The sequence below is a fragment of the Lycorma delicatula genome, chromosome 1, assembly GCF_047948215.1.
Source record: "Lycorma delicatula isolate Av1 chromosome 1, ASM4794821v1, whole genome shotgun sequence".
Lineage (NCBI taxonomy): Eukaryota > Metazoa > Arthropoda > Insecta > Hemiptera > Fulgoridae > Lycorma > Lycorma delicatula.
In genome coordinates, this window is record NC_134455.1 from 163,548,248 (window position 1) to 163,570,311 (window position 22,064).

Here is a 22,064-nt window from a genome sequence, read left to right on the forward strand (position 1 = left end):
AAGCATTACGAACGTCCAGTAATATCATCATGGGTATTCTCCTCGTCCGCTGCGCCCCTTGCTTAACAGAGATGGCCGAAATCACAAGTTTGTGCAGAGCTTGTAGTGTTGACCTGCATCATCAAAACCTATACTGATTTTCTTGTATTCCATCACCTGCTCCAAGTTCTTCTATAATACGGGATGCAAGCATTCTCTCGACCGCCTTGCCCATACTATTTATGAGACAAAGCGGCTGGTAATCAGTGTTGGCTTCATCTCCTATATGTTTCAGTAAAAAGACCAATCTTGAGTCTTTCCAACATCTTAGAAAACATTTATGCTGTAGTCCATAGTGAGTGATGTCAGTCATTTCCCACAGAACTTTCTTAACAAGACCTTTTAACACCGCTGAAGGTACCCCATCGGGTCCGAGGCTTTTCTTATCTTCAAGTTTTAAAATGGCTGCTGTAACCTCATCTTGTGTGAAATGTTTACCCTCACAGTCAGTTATTTGAAACAAACCGCTGTCTTCTCATAGAAAGAGTCTTGATACCTGTTGTACATTTTCCATCATGAGGATGGGCAAGCATCTGCCAAGCCTTTTTATGACTATTTTATAGGCCTGCCCCCACAGATCGGCATCTAACTCACCAATCATAATTTCCGCCATACTGATCTTGGCCTGGTTTATCTTGTAGTTGAGCAATTGTTTATCTTGTCTTCGAGCAGTGATATATCTACTTGCAGCTTCGCCATACTTGGCACCGCTTGCTCTTTTCAGGCATCTCCAGCATTGCAGACTCTGGAGGTTCTGTATCATCTCTGCTATTGCATCTGACCACCGGTAAACCGGATGAAATGTACCAGCAGATCTTTGCAAAAATGCCTTTTCTCAGTGATAAGACTTCCTCTGCTTCATCCTTCGTAACGGAGGATTTCATTGTTTTTAGTAGGTCTGCGTATGACTTTCCTTGTGCCTGCACCACTACAACATGGCTATCCTATACTGGGGGAGTCACCCATCTAACTGATGCCAATGTTGATGTTGAACTTTCACCTGTCTCTGCAGATCTTGGTAACATCACCAACAACGGTCTTTAACTCTCTTTGAATAAATATATCAGTAACTGTCATACTGCAAAGCCAATAGAACCAGCTGGTAGTATAAACTCCAGGGACTCAAGACTTCATCAGTACTCACTTGATTAACTTCAAGATTTTAATGTATGTCACTAGATTCCCTTCAGCAAAACTATAGCAAATTGTAAATTTGCTACGTTGAACTGTCCAGTCATCATCCCCAATAAGAGACAAGATGTCACACACTATATCACCTGGTTTCAAACTGTCATCCCGGGGCCTGCCTCCATCTGTCCTCCTGGAGCAGGAGATGTCCACAAAGCAGTTAGTATATCCACTCCCTTCAGTCAGGTCTTTCACTTGCCGCACCCTATTCATGATCACGGATGGCTACCTAAGGGAATTTTATCCAATATCTCATCCACTGATATTTCTCGTACAAGAATATCTTCCAAATCCAGCTCCTTAACTGAATCAGGCTGCGATGCCTGTGTTATAATTTTTAATGGCTGAGAATACTCTGTCAACAACCTCAATCTCTTAAATAAGCTCCTTCTCATGCTGAGCCACATATTTACTCAGCCCTGAGCCTAAGTTCTGTTTAAGCAATAGTAACACCGAACCAAGTCTGTTCATCAGTTCTTTGTAATTTTTAGTTCCTAAAAATTATTTCAAGTGAAATAGCAGAAATTTGTATAAGTCCTTACTTGTAAACCACCTATGTCACAAGCTTGATTTAACTTGTCCATAGGATTTTGAAAATTTTTCTCTATTATACCGGCTATGCGTTTATAAGCTCAAAAGTTTATAAAACACTATATCTACACATAACTTGATTGTAGCTCTTCAGAAATAGTTCAAAACTTACTGAAGTGCCCCAGCGTCCCCAGCACTGATCAGAACCTCAATTGATCAATCAAAAACTCACTATAATCACAAAAAACTTTCCTTCAAGTGTAGCAGCAGCCTAAAATTTACTGTTCTCAAGAAAATCGCAATAAAAAATGTATTCTGTTTCTGATCAACTCAAAATTTTGTAAACATGTCCATAAAACTTAGCCAACAACATCCAGTGTCTGTATTCATTTAAAACTTCAAAAAACTCGATGAAAACTATGTTAAACACAGAGCGATATACAATACGTGTGCACACTCTGAAATCACCAACTCATCTTCACCAGCTCATCTGCTCGTAGATTCCGAGACTCATCAGTTTATAATGCTGTACCTTATTATACTAACATTGGAATCAGTTTTTTTATAAAAATCACATTAATCTATGAAGATATGAAAAAAAGATGAGAATCAATACTAAAGTAAATAAATAGAATGAATCTTGAGAATGTCCAGATATGTGTCTGGACTTGTCCAATCTTATACTTCTACATAAAACCAAAGGGAAAATCTGGAAATAAAATAAATAGTAACACCCATAGTAATAAATGAGATAAATATGATATCAAGGATCATATAACTTTTTTATTTTTGCAAAAATATGTAAATATAACATAAATATAAGATATAACACTTTTTTTACTACAAGAGGCAAATGTCCAGTCAGAGGCAGTTGCAATGTGAATACATGCAGAATGAATAGATCTGTGATGAATGTAACCTCGCCACAAGAACAACTGGTTTTGAAAGGAAAGCAAATTTTATATATATTTTAAAAAGTTATGTCATCTGTCAATTTAGTAGTGAACTATACACATTTTATCATTGGTTTGAAAATGAAAGCACTTGTCTGATAAAGTGCCAAGAAATGAATGTGAAGTCCATCCTTGTGAGATTCAATTTCTCTTTGTTCGTTCAAAAGGGCAAGTGCATTTTGCAGCCATATAATAAAGTTCTTCAGTTGCCTACAAAAATAAGTCACATGTATTTTTGGCGCAGAATGGTGTGCACCTTGGAAGAATAATTTTAAGGGTGCAAGTTGCTTGCCTTTTTCTGTTTAGTGTCCGGAACCACCATAAAGTACTTCAGAGGATGAAATGTATAAATGTAAATGAAGTGTACGACTTGTACAGTCTCATAGACCAACCGTTCTTGAGACGTTGCTTGCCTAGCATCGTCTAAGATGGAGTCATACAAAACACTATTTGTTTATCCATCTTATGAATTAATTATTTGAAGAACTGGGTTACTCTTTACATGTGGCTTCAAAGTGGTTTTCAGAAATTTACTGTGTAAATCTTCCCTTAATTTTTGACATTTGGAATACATCACCACAATATTTCTGAATTCTTCTTCCAAAGCTTTTTCCTTGTTAGCAACAAGTCCAAATGTATTTTTGGGCTCTTACAAGCAAAGAAAGACTAAAGGAAGCAGTTTATCTGGTATATTCATTATGTATTGTGCCATATACAATGAGTTGTTGTTGCATTTGTATAATTCTGTTTCACAAAAACTGGGTTTTGCTTCTTGGAAGTCGAGTTATCTGCTGTATCTTGTCTAGAACTGGCAGCCAGTCTGATCTGTATTTAGTACAAATGCATAAAAAGATTAGGAAATTAATCCTCTGATTTTTGTTTGAAACCTTTCTGCTGCTTTTAGAGTTGTGATGTCTGTATTACTGATGAACTTTATTATTTTCCTTTGTATGATATTATATGTGCTTCCTTCAGGTATTTGTAGGTAACAGCAATCTCTTCAAAAATCATTACTACAAAATTCCAGTTCATGTAAATAGGATGGGATTTTAAAACTTCCAAGGATAACATCTTACAAATAAAACTCAGTCCTTATTAATTTCAAAGTGAATCTGATAAAATTATAATTCTTCAATATTTACATTTTGTTAATAAAAATAATGGCAAAAAAATATTCTTGAAAAAAGGAATAATTTTTTTTTTAAATATCAGTTTCTTTAAAAAAAAATATTTTTTAATCATCTTTATTGAAAAATGTTTTTCACAATAAAAAAAATAAATGTAAAAGAAACTGAAAAAAAATTGTCCAGAAAGAGATTCGATCTTCAGACTTGTGGCACTTGAGTTGTTGCCTATTCATCTGAGCTACCTCTGGTTCAGCTATTTCTTTTTCTCAACAATCGATGTATAAACATAGATATTAAATTTTCAAAATTAAATTTCTTTAGAATATTTTAGAGGTGCATTGTGTATCACCTGTGAATCCAAGAGATAGTTGCTGTGTTTCACTTTGCTGTTTTATCTGTGGAAATTACAGAGCCAGAGACAGGTCAGGTAATTTGCAGTTCTGATAGGAATAAAGCCCTGGATTTCAATGAAATCACGATGGAGCTCCTTGTCTGTTCTATCGAAATTTGTCGTGGTATTTTGACTACAATTTTTAATGGATGCTCTTTGCTGGTTATTTCCCTGTTTGCTGGAAAGTTTTGTTGTTTGAAGCAGGTGACAAGGACCCCACTCTAATACAACATCCTAACATTCCTGCCAGTTATTGGAAAGTTTTTTGAGAAGGTATTGTATCTTCATATTAATAATAGTTTGAATTCTAGAAAGTTTATGATGGTTGATCAGTATGATTTTCGCCCAGACAGGGGCACGGAAGATGTTATTTTTAAGGTACGAACATTTTTTCTTCTAGTGAGTTTGATTATGTCTTAGGTATCTTTTTGGACTTATCAGGAGCTTTGTGGTGGCCTTGTGCCCTATTTCAGCTGCAGAAGTGTGACTGTACACAAAATGAGCTGAATAGTTATTTCAGCAATCAAGACATTCTTCAAAACAGCATCTCAGAAGTAGGAAGAACACTGTTTAAAGATTGTCCGTAGGGTAGTGTTCCCTGCTTTGGGTTATTGAATTTGATTCTTTGATGTGGTTGAGGTTACCCAGTGGATGTCACATCATCAAGTATGCGGGTGATGGACTTTTACTGATTAAATGGAATTTGAGGAATGAGATTGAATTCAGGGCAGCCCAGGCTTGCAAGATAATCCAGTTATGGAGTTTGCAACATAAGATGGTGTTTGGCCCAGAGAAAACAATGATGATGTTGCTCAATGGCAGACTAGCTGCTACACAAAGACCTCGTGTCACGTATCAGTGGTAGTTCATCAAATTAGGTATGCCTCACTGCAGAAGTATTTGGGTGTTATCCTTGATAAGAATCTTTGATTCAAAGAGCACTTTCAATATGCCTAAAAGGCTTACTTTGCTTTCTTCATTGGTCTAAGAGCAATTCATCGTAATTGAGGGTGTAATTTCAGAACCATGTTCTATATAAGGATGTATGCGAAGCTACTATGCTGTATGCTGCACCTGTCTAGGTTTCTTTAATTAGGTACAAAAATCAGCACTATAAACAATATAATAATTTGAATATCCAATTGGTTGTAGAAATATTTTGAATAACTTTTATTTTTAAAAGATTCTTTAGTCAGAATTTAAAAAAAAAGCAAATTTTAAATAATTTTTTTTAGATTTTTAACCCATTAGCTATTTTACTTGAAATTTTGTGCTAGAATTAATAAATAAAATTGAGAAGTAACATAAAGACCATTACATTAGTATTTATTAAGAAAAATTTTTATTATGAAGTTTTTGTTCTGTTAACAGATCTTAGTCAAGCTGATAACATTTTAATGTTTTATTGCCATCACTCATTTCATGAGCAGTGCCTACCTATTACTGATGTTATTGTAAGTATTAATGGAATTTCTTGTTAATCTTTTACTATAAGTTTAATTTGAAATTTGACAATTCTTTTTTTTAAACAGCTGACTTATTCAAGCTTAATTTGGTTGGTGCAGCCTTAAAAGTAATTGTAAAACTTGGCAATTTTAAACACTGGATTTATTATTTTCCATAATTAATGCCAGATCAGTTTTGAGCAAGTACTATGGCTATATCAGGCAAGGTTTATCACATCAAAATATGTTTTTTTAGTTGTTGTTTAAGAATGTATTATAATTTCTTCTTGGGTCAGTCTGTTTCAAATCATCCTAAAAATTAAAATGAAACCCATGGTCTCAGAATGTCATGAAATTTTTTTAATTTGTTCAAATTTTTTTTAATTTTTTGTTTTATTTCCCACCCTTATTAACCATGTAAAATTTTATTTTGATGTCTTAAATATTTTTTAAGTTATTAATTTTTTTAAATTTGTTAAAAAATAGATTGTTTCCAAGGCTTTTAGTGATTGTGATGTTGATTCAGTAAAAAACATAACTTTGTCGATTTTCATCATATCACAATGGTTTTTTCACTAAAGTTTTTTTAAAAATATACAGAATAAGGTAAAAATGCATTTAGCAACTTATCTTGTAATTGCTGTAGTAAATATAAGCTCAAACCTGGATTTCATAATTTTTTTGAAGAAAAAATGCTATTTAAGATAAAAGATACTACAGTAACTAAAGTATTTTTTCTATATACAGTACCTTGAGATACGAATTTAATTCATTCTGTGATCATCGTCGTACAGCAAAAAAATCGTATCTCGAAGCAATTTTTCCCATTTAAAATAATGTAATATATATTAATGCGTTCTAGCGATATGAAACTAACCCAAAACACAGTTAAATTACATATAATATACACAATTTGTATATAAACGAGTAATAACACACATAATGTTTATTAATCATCACTTTAACGTCGGGCCTTTTTGGCCTCACTTTCCTGACTTTCACTGCGTGAGACCTTCACAAGGTAACGATCAAGAGAGGTCTGTTTTTGCCTTCTTTTTAAAATGTTACGAAAGAGTTTGAGACACCTATCATCAAATAAGGCACTTGCTTTCCCTGTAGACAATTTCTCTGGGTGTCTTTTTTCCACAAAATCAGACACTTCCTGCCACTTGCTAAGGATATCACTAATTTCACGTGAAGTAAGTTTCTCCTCCGGCTCGACCTCCTCCTCACTGCTGAGTTCCATCATTACCCCCGAGTGGGAAATCTTCTGTAACTCCTTCAGCTCCTCCGTCGTGAGTTCTTCAGCATACTCCTCAATGAGATCAGCAACATCTGCCTCGTCTACCTCTAGGCCCATGGAGCGACCAATGGATACGATCTCCTCCTCAATAGGTTCGAATCCCTCAAATTCCTCTCGTTTTAAAACAACATCTGGCCATAATTTTCTCTAAGCTGAGTTCAATGTTCTTTTGGTAACACTTTGACAGGCAATATCTATAAGCTTAAGACAGATCACAATGTTGTAATGATTCTTCCAAAACTCCCTCAATGTTAGGTTCGTATTTTCGGTAACTTCGAAGCAACACTTGAAAAGATGCTTCGTGAAAAGTTTCTTAAAATTGGAGATAACTTGTTGATCCGTGGGCTGAAAGGTAGATGTTGTATTGGGTGGCAGATAGACAATTTTAATAAATTTAAATTCATCTAAAAGGTCATCCTCAAGGCCAGGAGGGTGAGGGGGAGCATTATCCAACAGAAGGACACACTTAAGCGATAGACCATTATCGATTAAGTATTTTTTCACTGAAGGCCCAAAAACTATGTTCATCCACTCAATAAAAAACTGACGGGTCACCCATCTTTTACTGTTTGCACGCCACAGAACTTGTAATTTTTCTTTCATAACTTTATAAGCTTTGAAGGCCCTTGGGTTTTCCGGGTGGTAGACTAGCAACGGTTTTATTTCGAAGTCCCCCAATAGTGTTAGCGCAAAGGGCAAGCGTTAGCCTATCTTTCATAGCCTTGTGGCCGAGTAGACTCTTTTCTTCAGCCGTGATAAACGTGCGCCTAGGCATTTTTTTCCAAAATAACCCTGTTTCATCACAATTGAACACTTGTTGCGGTAGGTATCCTTCTTCACTAATGAGTTTTTCAAAAACCCTAATGAAATTTTCAGCCGTCTTAATATCTGCACTAGATGCTTCTCCATGACGAATAACTGAATGAATGCCACTTCGTTTCTTAAAATTGTCAAACCAGCCACGACTAGCTTTCAACCCCTCAAAGCCGCCTTGATTCTCCCTCCGTCTTGGTTACATCACGCTTGAGCTCTTGGAAGATGGCGCCAGCCTTCTCACAAATAATCGCTTCAGAAACAGAGTCACCTTCTAATTGCTTCTCCTTAATCCATAATAAAAGTAGCTGTTCCATCTCATCATGTATATTAGTTCGTAGCTTTGAAATAATGGGTGATGCCTTTGGAAGGTTGCAGCTTCTTTATCGCTTCCTTCTGCTTGATGATCGTGGATATTGTAGAAGGAATTGCGGCCATACTCATTTGCCAAGTCGATGATACGAACGCCATGCTCATGCTTTGCAATAATTTCATGTTTCGCTTCCATTGAGATCATTTTCTTAGGCTTTTCTTTTCACCGGTTTTGTCTTTAACTTTGGGATCCATGGTTAAAATAACAAAATATGCAGAGTACAGTATATATACTATCCAAAATGACATGAAAAACAGGCACAAACAAAGCGAATAACATGTCGTGGCGGCCATACAGAGGACACTGGTCTCAACATAGCGGGCAGAAGCGGCGGGAGGAAAGCTGAGCCAACGCTCTGCGATCTAGGGATCACCTATGCAATTATCGCACATTGCAAATTCGTATCTCAAATTTTTCATTGTATGTCGAGGTATAAATTTTAGAATATTTCATGTTGTATCTCAAAACATTCATATGTTAGGACATTTGTATCTCAAGGTACCACTGTAATCCTAAAAGTATGAGCAAGTAGGTTGTGGAAGAAAATCTGTGGTTTTTTTACTGCCAGTATATTAATACATCATCAAACAACTGACACATAATTCACATTAATATGGTACAACTCGAGATAGTATCAAGATCCTATAACCAATTTATGGCTCATTTCTAAAATATACATTACTTACTGTATTTGTTTAATTTAGTACAGAAAATCATAGATAAGTTTGTGTACTAAGTACCATTTTTTAAACTTATTAAGACTTGAAAGTATATAATTTAATTTTGACTAAACTTTAAAAGTTAACATACAACGAATTGAATAAAATCAGTGAATTAAAGAAGAACTTACAAACTTCTAAAAGTCTTGACGTAGGCTCATTTGCTATTTACACCTGTTATATCATTGGAATTACAGAAATGTGTCTTACAATAAAATTGTTTTGCACGAAACACCAACACCTTGTTATTTATGGACTTGTGTGTTTGTTTTAACATTTTGTTGCACTGAAGGTTGATTGAACTAATTTCCTTATCAAGAAAATGATACATTCTCCAGGATGCTTTTGTGACTGACAGGTTGACACATAAAATTATGTTGCTCACAGGAATCCAGCAAATAACTTCTTTTTAGGGCCAGTAAAAAGACAAAGAAAGACTGTGGGAATGCAGAAATTTAACTTCAATGTTATATCTTCATCTTCATGTTTTGATAAATCTAATCTAAAAAACCATTGGTCATCATAAGTGCAGGCAATGTAGTTATGTGCACTAACGTCAGACATCTTCACTGATGGGTTTTCTCCAGAAAAATTGAAGACTGTGCAGAAATTTTCATCAAACTTACATTTGAGTCTTCAGATTTTGGTTCAAAGTGGTGAAAACTACGTGTCTCAAGAACTCTCTTAACTTTGGAGAAACGAGCCTCGAGTTTTTGGTGTACCTCTATCATTGTTTCTTTTTTAATCATTGTAAATTTTATGTTTTATATTTTTGTCTTACAAAAGAATTTTTGGGCACTATCAATAGTATTACCAGGACTACGTTGGAGACTTGCTTTTGTCACAATGCACTTGACAGTCCCACCAATACTGTCATAAGGTGACTTCTCATGCTAGTGGCAAAAAAAGACCATGTAGCTTTAAATCCAAAGTCCTTTTCATGAAGGCACAAACTGAGAAAATTTTTACAGGTTTTATACTGTGGTGCACATCCATCACTATAAGTCATGCTTTTCACCTCTGGAAAACTTTTTTTCAAGTATTCAGCAACAACCTTTTATGTTTTCATGAACAAATGGTACATCATGCTCTAAATCATCAGACATTATGCACAAATAAGAAACTATTAGGTCTTCATTGTTGTCATGACGTGTGTAGATCACAACTAGATGAAGAAAACAGCTGTTGCTTGTCCAATGATACCCTTGGGCTTCATTTTGCAAAACAAAAGAATAGTTTTCACTAAGATCAATAAGAACAATGGCTTCATCTACTTTCAGATTGCTTTTGATTTTTTTCAAATATCTAACCTGAGATTTTGTAATGAAAGAGTGAGTGAGTGTATTAGTTTTTCTAGGCTTCCAACTAAGATTTCTAGATATTCTCCTAATGTTACGGTGAACTGCACCTGTTGAGTTCTGTCAGTAGATATCCAAGCAAAATATGTCACCTGATCATTAGAATCCCACTCTTCTCCATAATGAATGATTTGAATGGAATTTCTCCATAATGAAGGATTTTAGATTGTCGCTTGAAGGACAGTTTGAGCAGTATAGTAACATACAGTCTCTGTTGTCTCTTGAACATACTAACTTATCATTAAGTTCATTGTAGTTTTCTTCAATTGAACAAGCGTAAAGCAATATTGAAAATTTTTATGAATAGTAGAGACACAGACAAAATGTGTACCAGCAGTACTTGCTAATATACACCATTTTGGTCGGAGCATGCAGAACTTGGACAGTTAAATTTTAAGACCTGGGTGTTCAAACTTGAAAGCGGAGTACAGCTCATTCAAATTTCCTAACAACACTTTTTGCGGAGTACAGCTCATTCAAATTTCCTAACAACACTTTTTGCATGTATTCATTTTTTGAAATGCTTATTTTATCTTTAATACCTGACATAAATTGAGAGTATTCACCACTTTGATAAAAGGTTTTGACAAGCTTAATCACATTTTCATTGACTGGATGTCCGTTTCTTGGCTCAGGTAGTGCAATTATACCCTTGTCTTTAAGGAGATTCTTAGCTTTACATGCAATATAGTCACTCACATTGAATTCTTCAATTACTTTTTTCTGCTTCATGAAGCAGGAACTACAGTTAAAATTTGTATTTTTTTCTCTTTGTGATGTGGTAACATTAACCTTATCTTTCATTAAGTTTATTAGTCTATCCATATTCTTTACGTTTTGTTCAATTTTTTTTTATCAATGCAAGTTGAGATTCATCTGCTAAAGTAAATTCATTTTCTAAAACCTTGCTTACTTTTGATTTTAACGTACTAGTAACAGATTCACTTTTTCTCTTTGCATAGCTTTTTCCTAAATTTTGCATGGTTGAATTTAGTTCTTCTAATTTCTGTTGTTTAGAAATAGATAGTTCTAAGTTGCTTATCTCTCCACTTCAATTTCTTCACCTCATTTCTTCAATTTCACTTTCATCATGCAATAGTGTGTCATGTTTGTTTCACATATTTTCTGCCCAGGGACTGATTTTACACAGTTTTGTAAATTGTTAATTTTTTTGAGAGACTTCCAAACTTATTACTCTTAAAGATTTTGATATATTTTTCATGTGAGACTGGAATGGGTCCATACAGAATTTTTGGTAGGTCTTAAACTTATTTAAGAAAAGTGCTTTATAATGCTCACAGACAGAAATTGATTGTTCTAAACTCACCCCACTCCTCAGACTTAATATATTAACTTCTGATTGTTCGAGCGACGTATTACTGACCAGCTTTGTCTGTTGTGTATAACTCAACTTATGGCATTCATTCCATTTCCTTCATTTCCTTTTCCAACAGTATACTGTTCAGATTGGTTTACAGACATTTTAATAAATACACTTTACAAACTTTCATTAATAGTCACAGTCCAAATAAAATTAATTATTGAAGGCCTATGCTTGTAGTTTGTGGAGGTGAAGGGGACATTCATGTTGAATCCTGAATTATTCATGTTGTAACAAGCAGCATGCTTCAGTGAAGCATACACCTATTAGGAAAGAGTGATGGTGACTCAACTGCTTAATCTTTATTCTTTACATTTTCTTGTTGCCACAGGTGCCTGGCATTTTCTTTGTTTACGTTATTTACACAGTGTAATAAGTGTAATTATAATAATTCTTAAATCAATGATAAATTGATTGTGTCATCAATATTTTAACAACTTCGGATCAAATAAAGTTTCATAACATACTTTCACTATATTGTGTATGAACCATTAGATGTGTATTATTTAATGGTTAAAATTACTGGCAGTCAAAAAACAACAAATTTTCTTCCAAAACCTGCTAACTTATACTTTTAGGACTATATTAAAAAAAATACTTTGGTTACTGTAGTGCCTTTTATCTTAAATCGCATTTTTAAAATTTTATGTTCTTCAAAAAAATTATTTCATCCAGGTTTGAGCTAAATTTACTGCAGCAACTAAGAGATAAGTTGCTAAATGCATTTTTAACTTAGTCTGTATATTTTTATTAAAATTTTAGTGAAGAAATCATTATGATATAATGAAAATTGACAAAGTTACAAGTTTTTTATTAAATCAACGTCGCAATCACTAAAAACCTCAGAAACAACAATAAACGTATTTTTTAACAAATTTAAAAAATGAATAATTTAAAAAGTATTTAAGGTATCAAAATAAAATTTGACATGGTTAATAAGGGTGGGAAGTAGAACAAATTGAAATTTTTCATGATATTCCGAGACCATGGGTTTCAAGACCTAGATGATTTGATATAGATTGACCTGACCCTCTTGGCTGAACTATTCTAAAGACAGACTAATTTTACTGATGGATTTGGGATTGTTACAAATAACATTTATCAACTACTTGACAAAAGTGGAGGTTAAAAAATTTTACAAAAGTTTCACGTTAAAAATAATTTCTCATTCCAAATGGCCTAAACATGGGTATATTATTTGTGATCAACTCCTTATACCAAAAGAAATTCATATTTGTAATAAAACACTAACTTGGGAAGCTGTATTAAGCAAAAGGTTACTTATATTTTGGATGTTATATCAGTACGTTTTGGCAATTTTGAGTAACAGATGTACTTCTAGATTTGTATCAGTGACTTTGTTTCTTTCCTAATGTTACTATATAAATACCACAGTTTTATTCCAGCATGAATCTTATTTTTTCCCTTTAACCTTCACACTTGATTTTATATTACTTCTTTGTTTTTACATGATAAACATGACTATAAACTATTTACATAGTGAGGTTATTAATTATCATCAGTTGTGGTTATACCAACATCTTTATAATTTTAATCAGTTTAAAAATGTATAAATTTATATATATATAATTTTTTTTTTTTTTTTAGGTTAACTGCACTATATGTAGTTCACAGAAGCCTGATCAGCCAAATTTCAGTACACGAATGAAATAACATTAAGTTACCTAGGATTATTTATGATGCATTATTTATATAATTAAACCATGACTATATAACATTTTATATCATTAATTGAAATATATACATTACATATTATTTTAAAATGTGTTTTTACTTTTACATGGTCATCAGAATGGCTGTGGGGATTATTTATTGTAATAATTTTGTGCTTTTATCTATTTTTTTTCTTGATGATTATTTAATTAAAGTGGGATACCAATCCTTAGAGTTTTAAGGACTGCAAAAGTAGCCAGTTTCTAAAAATTTAGTTTTTACATGAATTTGAAATTTAAACCCAAATTATTTTATTACATGTGAGCCTCAAATGTATAAATAAACCTCTTATATCACACACTCTTATTATTCCACAAACCTCTTATTATTACACACAAAATACTGATTTTAATTGGCAACTTCATGGTAGATTACATTTATAGCTGTATAGCCTTATAAAACTTATCCTCTGATATGAAATTCACACTACTTTTTCTGATATTTGCGAATAAAGATTGCAGCCATGTGCATACATATATCACCATAAATAGATTCAGTTCTGAAACTACAGGTCTTGTTATTAACAATCTTCCTTTCTTCTGAATATTATAGATCATTTTTTCATAAAAAATACATTAAGATAATCTCTGTGGTAGCCAAAACATAGTTTTAACTATGTTTTTATATCTTAAATTATCTATTGTATACAAGTTGAGTGTATAATAACTAGTCGTAAGGGTAATTATAATTTCATCTCTACCACAGTTTAAGATTACACTTGTGCATATCGTGGAAGATTTAAATTTAACTTGTGCTAACCAAAACTTTTTTGTAATTTTTTTGTCATTGTTTTCAAGGAAACTTAAAGTTTATTGTCCTTAATTAATTTTATGAATGTAAAAAATAAATTTTTTTTAAGCTTCCAATTTTTCTCGGTGAAAATAGGTTTCTGAAGATGAAACGATAAGCAGATTTAACATAATTTTTCTTTATGTACCAGGTGTCAAAAATGCAGTACTGAGCATATTATCATTAAACTACAGTTTTTATAGTCATAAGTTTCTTATATTTTTAATTATGTTTGTTTTATGATCATTATTAATTCAGAAATACATATTACAATTTTATATTAACATATTTGATTATACAAAAAAAAAAATTAGCCTATCATATGTAACATATGTCTACATAAATATTTATAAGTTATTATTTTATGTAACATTTTTTATATATTTAATGATATATTATTAAAAATATTTGTAAGAAATACTGTAAACTGCTTTTATTTAACTATTTCTATTTTACTTGTAAAATTACTACAATAATTGACCAAGTAACACTTTGATGTTAAATTAAGGAAGAAAATCTAACTTATAATTTAAAGTAAATTTGATAAAGGAAAGTAAAAAACTATTTAAGAATATGTATGTAATAAATTAATACATTTTATTTGTACTTATTTTATGTGAAAGAAATAGAAAAATTTCTTATTATATGCAACTTGGCCTCTATTCTCATAAAATTAATCTTGACAGTAATAACTTTGTTCTGGTCTAACTGGGGCTTTTCTTTTTTTTTCATATCTGTATGTTTGCAGTAATTTGAGACTGAAACTCTTTTGGAATACTTATCAAGTGATAAAATTCCAGTTTTATTGCAGGATTGTCAGTGAAGTAACCAAGAACTTTGTAGGGTGATATAAAGGCTCCTATGAAAAAATTGATCTTCCACTTTTTTGTAATTCCATATTGGACCATTATGTAGAAGTGTTTTGGTCCATTCTGTCAGTTTTTCCTTTATTCATGTTATAGTTGTTTATCTTGTTCAATCGTGAAATTTTTATCCTTTTGCCTTCACTGCTGAATACCTTAGATTTATTGAAATCGAATTAACTCCACAGTAGTTTCATATAGTGATAACAAAATTGTTTCCCTTTTAAAATTATTAGAAAATTCTTTCATCACACAGATGTCATATTTCTCATTTTTTATTTTGATACTTTTCAAATGGGAAGTGACAAATTTTGCTTAATAGTTGCAACTATTCCAGCACCCAGTTTGGAAAATTAAAAAATTTTTAAGAATATAAAGAAATTATAATGTATATAGTATGCATTAAAAAACTAAAGTCAACTTATCTTGGCATATTTTCAGTAAACTACAGTACCACTGCAACTCGATTCCAAATCTATTCTTTTGATCAATATCAGTTTCCTGTGCTCTTTGATAAATGTTGAAGTATATTAAATAACCTGATTGCAAATTGTGATACCATGATTTATAATGAAAACTTTTATTACCTTGCCTCATATATATTGATTTAGGCCACAATATGGAATCATTGCCTCTTATATACTATACTCATTTTTCCCAGATTGTGTACTTTTGACAACTTCCTTTTAAATAATTTACAAATGGCTGAACTTTTGAGTGTCATTTTTATGGCGCATATTACTGTCCTTTAAATGTTAAAAGTACATCTAACCTTATTATCTATTTTTAAGAACTTTCAAAAGTTCTGTACTATCATGATGCATATTATTTGAGCTACTTTTTTGTAACAATCCGCACTTTTTTTCCAAAAAATTCAAGATCTCAACAAAGAAACATATTAGAATAATAATAATGCTAATAAAAATGTTGTTAATCATGTGAAATCTGCAATTACAGCTTCCTTTTTTCAGCATATATTACATTTTGTTTTATAATGAAATTCCTAAGTTCTTCATTAAAAAATAAGCTAAAGATTGTAGAATTGACAGGATGATTCACAAATCATCATATAGTAGTTATATTGTAGAATCCTTTTGCCTTCACTGCTGAATGCCTTAGATTCAAAGAAATTATAATTAACTCCAGAGCAGTAGAAATTTATAGAATAATTTTTGTTTTTCTCTATTTCTTAATCAAAGTTGTTTTTCCAACTCCTCAGTTCATCTTTCTTCATCATATTTCTCTTTTTATCTATTCCATCAGTTTTATCGCTAACTTCCACTGTTTCTTCACATTTTGAATCTTCTATATTATCTTTTGCAACACATTTCCAATCGTCACTTAGCATTTTATTTTATTGCTTTATTGAGAATTTCATATTTTAATACTTCCAAATAATCTTTTCCATTGTATTTTCTGCTCAGGATTTGCCAACTTGTAAAATATCTTTAAAAAATAACATTTACATTTAAAAAACTACAAAGGAGTAAAAATGTACAACATAGAAAATATAATACTAAACCTACGTTAACAAATAAGCAACATCAAATTTTAAAAATTTATTTGCAGTTAGAAAAAGTAAATACAAAATATAAAGTGGGATAAAAGTACAATGCAATATATTAGTATATTGTAATTGAAGGCAAAATCATTACTATAAATATTTTTTTGGAATAGATTATAAGACACTTGATATCTACATCTTACAGGTGAAATATGGTCTTATTAAATACACCAGTGCACTCTAATATGAAAAAAGCACTGCATGTTGGGTTAAGCTCTAAATTTGGAAAGTTAAGCAGAATTTTTACCAACCTTTTTAAAGTCAATAAAGTAGATTCTTAAGTTAACAATTATAAAAATAGCTTATACCTGACAATTCTGCTTTATAATCCATTAATTCCTATATTCTTAAGAAAGTACATTACCACTATATTAAAATTACATCAAGTAAAAAAGAAAAAAATATTTTTTACCTCAGTTATTTTTTCAATACCTGATAAGCTGCTATTTGGTGAACTGTCATCATTTACCAAATTTATCACAATATTTTCACACAAACTGTCTACATCAATACATTTTTCTTCTTTAATTACATGTTGAATACGATTTTTCCAAGAATTTGCATCTACTCTTAACACCTATTGTATCAATAAATTTGTTACATCACTTAACTTAAATGTTGCATTATTACTCCCAATGTAGCCTTTGTCTTGTGCCCATTTCAGTTCTGTCAGTTAAAATTGCAATGGTATGAAGGAAAATATAACCAGACAATTTTTTGATTTTGTGATTTGATCTGTTTGATAATGATAATGAATATATTTTTTTAAGTGATTTTACTATTTTTAAAAGTTCTACTTTTAACATGTCTTTTGTATACACAATTTTAATCATTTGGCAATTTCCAATTTTCGGATTGAAGTGTTTGGAATTTTTCAGTTTTCAAACAATGGTATAGGCATTATCCATTACTATGAGGATTCTTCAGCAACAATTTGACAATTTTTTTAAACCACTACATAAAATTGACACCATTCATTTCATCTTAATACTCTTGGAAAGATTTAGATTGAAATATACATAAACCACTGTTCAAAAACCGATTTTCACTTCCTATGTGTGTTACTATTAATCGTTCACCTTTTCCAGCCAAGTTTTCACCCCAGTTGTTAAACTTTTCTTAAAAATGTCTTTTGCAGTTTTTGAAGTTATACTTCTTTTGGCATGATAGGAGAAATTGATCAGAGTTTATTTTCAGCAAGTTACAGAAGTTGCGCGCACTGATGTAACACCATGAAGATTTGCACAGGTCCAAATGGAAAAGTTTGCACGCAGATGTGTCTAATTCAGTCAGTCGTTCAATGCAATTAAGTGATTAGCAGGTGCTGTAAACATAACAGATATTGAGTCGTAATAAATATATATTTATATACATGGATTTCTGAAGACGGATATTTTAAACTGAGAATATAGTTGTTCATATTCATAAAACTTTATTTATATTGCAGTGTATATATTTTTTTTTTGTGATAACTGTGTGTCAAGATTTGAGGTTATATTTATGTAAGTGTTATTTTTTATAAGTAAAATTATATTTTTTAATGACCCATAAAATAGACCACATCAGATAAATTCTTGATTTTGCATAAATAATTTTAAATTTACCAAAAACAAAATTTTTGATAATACACTCACTATCTATATAAATAAAAATGTAGTTGTTTGTTCAAAATCTTAAATCTCTAAAAGTTCTTCACCGATTGCTTTGAAATTTTGACACACCGTTGCATTTGAATACGTGCGTTTTTATATACCTACTGTTTATATACCTAAGATGTCATACCTGTGACAGGTAAAAACATGCTATTTTTGAAAAAAACAGTGCTATCTATTTGATATAAAAGCAACACACACTATACAAAATATTTTACAATTCCATTTCAGTGTTTCTGATATATGTGTCCGCTATAGACTAAAAAATTACTAGACTGATTTATGCGCGGGAAAAATGGGAGAAAGAAAAAAATTGGAAAAGGAATATAGGGAAAAATAGAAAAATGTAAAAGGGAAGAAAGGGAAAATGGAAATTGGGGAAAGCAGGGAAAAGGAAATAGAGAAAGTGAAATGGGGAGAGGAGGGGGGGGGGGGGAAGGGGGAAAGGAAAAGGGAATATGGAAAAGGAAAGGTTAAATTTTGTGAAGTTCCATAATGTTCATTTTGTTAATGTTTTATCAAACTTTCAATTGTGTTCATTTAATCTATATATATATATATATATATATATATATACTGAAATGTAGCAATAGCGAAGCATTGCCAGGTCTGCTAGTTATAAAATAAAACTATTTGTGTCATATTTTTCATGTCATAAGCTGCTGATAACCCTCATGCTTATTCAATCGTCATCCGAAGAATTAATGGAACTAAACTAATCGAAATACATTCAATGAACTTTGTTTTATATGACAATGAATAGTTCAATACTTTTTAAACTGTATAAAATAAATGTTATTTAATTTAGTGTTATTTATTCAAACTTTTATTCATGGTATTTAAAGTCGTCTATCGATTGTTGACTCAGTTCAAATTTGTTTGAATGCGTAAAAAAATTCTTTTTTATTTACACCAAAGAAGTATAACTTCTTACATGAGTAGATAAGTTCACACAAGCTTTTTTAACTAAAATAATGTCAAATTCACAATCTACAACATATACACACAATGTGTAAAAATTTATAAATTAAATTGATGTAGAATTGCCAGTAAACAGATAAAATGAACATATTTAATAAAGTTTGTATAATCATGTAACATAACGTTTATCATAATAATAGTATTCAAAATATAACTTGGGTGAAATTGATTGGCATCTTTTCTATTTTCTACTACACATACTGGAAAGATGTTTTAAGCCTTAAAGAATTTAACGTTCCATATATACTCTAAAACTATCACTTACGTTCAGTCTGAGCGGCATTGGTGGTATGACAGATTACTTTCTAACCTTAATTCATCATATCTCTTCTTTGACTACAGCAATAATTTGATTTTTGATTTCACCAACATCGTAAGGAAAAGCTGGAAACATAACGCAATCTTTAATGAAACCCATTAAAAAATAAATCTAGTAGAAATGACCCATGTAACTGGGCCAGTTTGATTGATCTAATGATCAGGGAAGCAGTTACCAAGGTAATCCTGAACTTCCATGTGGCAATGAGGTGGTGGTGGTGATTGTGTAGCTGAATGTAAAAGAGCTATTCTTGGTCGTGAACTTCTAATTGTGGAATTGAAAAATGTTATTCATACACAGGAACAAAATACCATTCGTGGTATTCTTAATGAAAATTGAACAAGCAGTATTCTTTAACTTGGCTAAAAGCACACACCACAAAAATATATTCACATTTGGGCTATCATGAATTTGCTGTAGAGATTTACTTGGATTTTTTCTCTCTTGGATCATACTATTATGGGCATTCACTTTATCACTTACATGAAATTGAAACTAATCACTAAATATTAAATTTCCAATAAGACACCTTGTTTCCCTCTCCTATGCAATTAAAGTTTCTATATAGAATTTAACAAGCAAACTTATTTCTTTGATGTAATTTTTTATTTCTTTATCCATTTTTACCTTATGCCATACATGTCACTTAACCCAAGTTTCATCAAGATAATAAACTGTCTTGCTTTCTTCACGAAATTGCTTAGTCTTTCTAAAATATTTCCTATACCAAAAATAATATTTTCACATTCAGTCAATAAAGAATTATTTTTTCTGGACATGAAACGAAAATTCATTGATTTTTAAACTCAATGTAATGATGTACTTCTAGAAAAATTTGGCAGTTTGGAATTGGAATCAGAAGAGCGAGTGATAGCATCTTGGCCTTTCATCCAGAGGTACCAGGTTCAAATCCCGGTCAGGGATGGCATTTTCACACACTACAAAATTGCCATTTCATCTCATCATCTGACGCAATACCTAACTATGGTCCTGAAGACTTAAAAAAAAGCTACTGAGGTATTATAATGCTGAATTCATATTTATACCTGCTGCTCGATTTCATGAGTAAAGGGAACAGACAATTGAGGTAAGAGATTTCTTTCCTTAATTTTATCATGCTTATTATTAAGCCTGTTGTTAATTTTTAACATTTTTATTATAATGTACAATTTAATAAAATGAATTCAATCATGATAGAATGTGAGATCCCACAAAAGTACTATCATAATAAAATTTAGGTATTAAATGTCTTATCTTAATTGTCTGTGCTAGCTGGTTTATGTTAGAATTTAATATATACATATATATGTAGTAAAATCTTTTTTAATGTTGAAAAATTTTCTTTTCACTGAACTATCACTGTTATCATTCTTTACATTTAACTTATTAAGTAGCAGATTTTGTAGCAACATCATTCTTGAACTACAATTCAAGCATATTATGCTTTTAATTTGAAAAGATATGCATATAAAATATTCTCCAAACCAGCTAAATTTGTTTAAAAAAAAAAACAGAAAACAAAAACACTTCTAATATTTACTAAATATTTATATAGTCTGAAATAAATTTAATTTTATTATTTTATCTAATGATTATAGAGAAAGCAATTCAATATAAACGTTATGTTTATATGACTTTATTAGAAAAAATATGTAAAAAACTTGTTAATAAATTTTAAAATAATTTATGAGATTAGAAGTTAAAATAAATTTCACTTGTTGGTAAATGTTGCCATTTAATTAGAATTACATTTTACTAAAGATTAGTAGCAATAAAACCACTTAGTAAATGTTTGGTTGAACCTTTTCTTATTAAAAAGATTAAACTACTTACTGTTGATAGTAAACCCTTCGTTTCTTTTATTTGTAATGCATATTATAAATTCAGAAAAATTTTATTTTTACTTAAGCATATCTAGTCTAAAGGTATATATCTAGTCTAGGAGGAATATCCAGCTCCATTCTGGTGGTGGTCATATACTACTATCACCCAAAGAAATAGTAAAGTTATTCCAAAAAAAGTTTCATTATAGAAAATTGCAAAAATTTAAAAAAAGATCATTTGACAGAGCCAACTAAGAACATATACCTGTTAAAGGTAAAGGTGCTAAATTCAAATGTAGCTGCCATAAACAATTGAAATAACCTTTTTACTTCAATATCTTTGCATTCCTTTATGTTGTATCAGATATGTAGTTTTCCGAGGTTGAGTGTAATGATTATAAACTATTTTGCATATAAATCTTTCAGATGCATGAAAGTTCAGTTGTAATATGGAAGAAAATTTTCATCACCACACTCAGAAAATTTCGTAGAAAAGCTTTTTCTTCAAAGATTGGACTGTCAACAGCTACTACTTTTGGGCTTCAAAAAGATTAAAATTGTAGACTTATGGCATTGATTTTGTTTATATAGTGCAAGAACCTAACACAAAAATGTCAGTACTGTTGGTTTCATTCTTTTGTAATTGAAAGGAGCATTGAACTGCGGATGTTGTTTATTTTAGTGACAAGGTTTGGTTTCTCTTGGATGACTACATAAA

General features: G+C 31.2%; 1 protein-coding gene across 1 annotated transcript in view; it reads left to right on the plus strand.

The window, feature by feature from the left end:
• Positions 1-13,405, plus strand: part of lt (vacuolar protein sorting-associated protein light) — a 108,677-nt gene extending 95,272 nt beyond the window's left edge. Inside the window, exons 18-19 of the mRNA XM_075366554.1 lie at positions 5,601-5,683; positions 13,230-13,405. Coding sequence (XP_075222669.1) covers positions 5,601-5,683; positions 13,230-13,295 — 149 coding nt within the window. The 3' untranslated portion in view covers positions 13,296-13,405. The remainder of the gene's footprint in view (positions 1-5,600; positions 5,684-13,229) is intronic.
• The last annotated feature ends 8,659 nt before the right edge of the window (positions 13,406-22,064 follow it).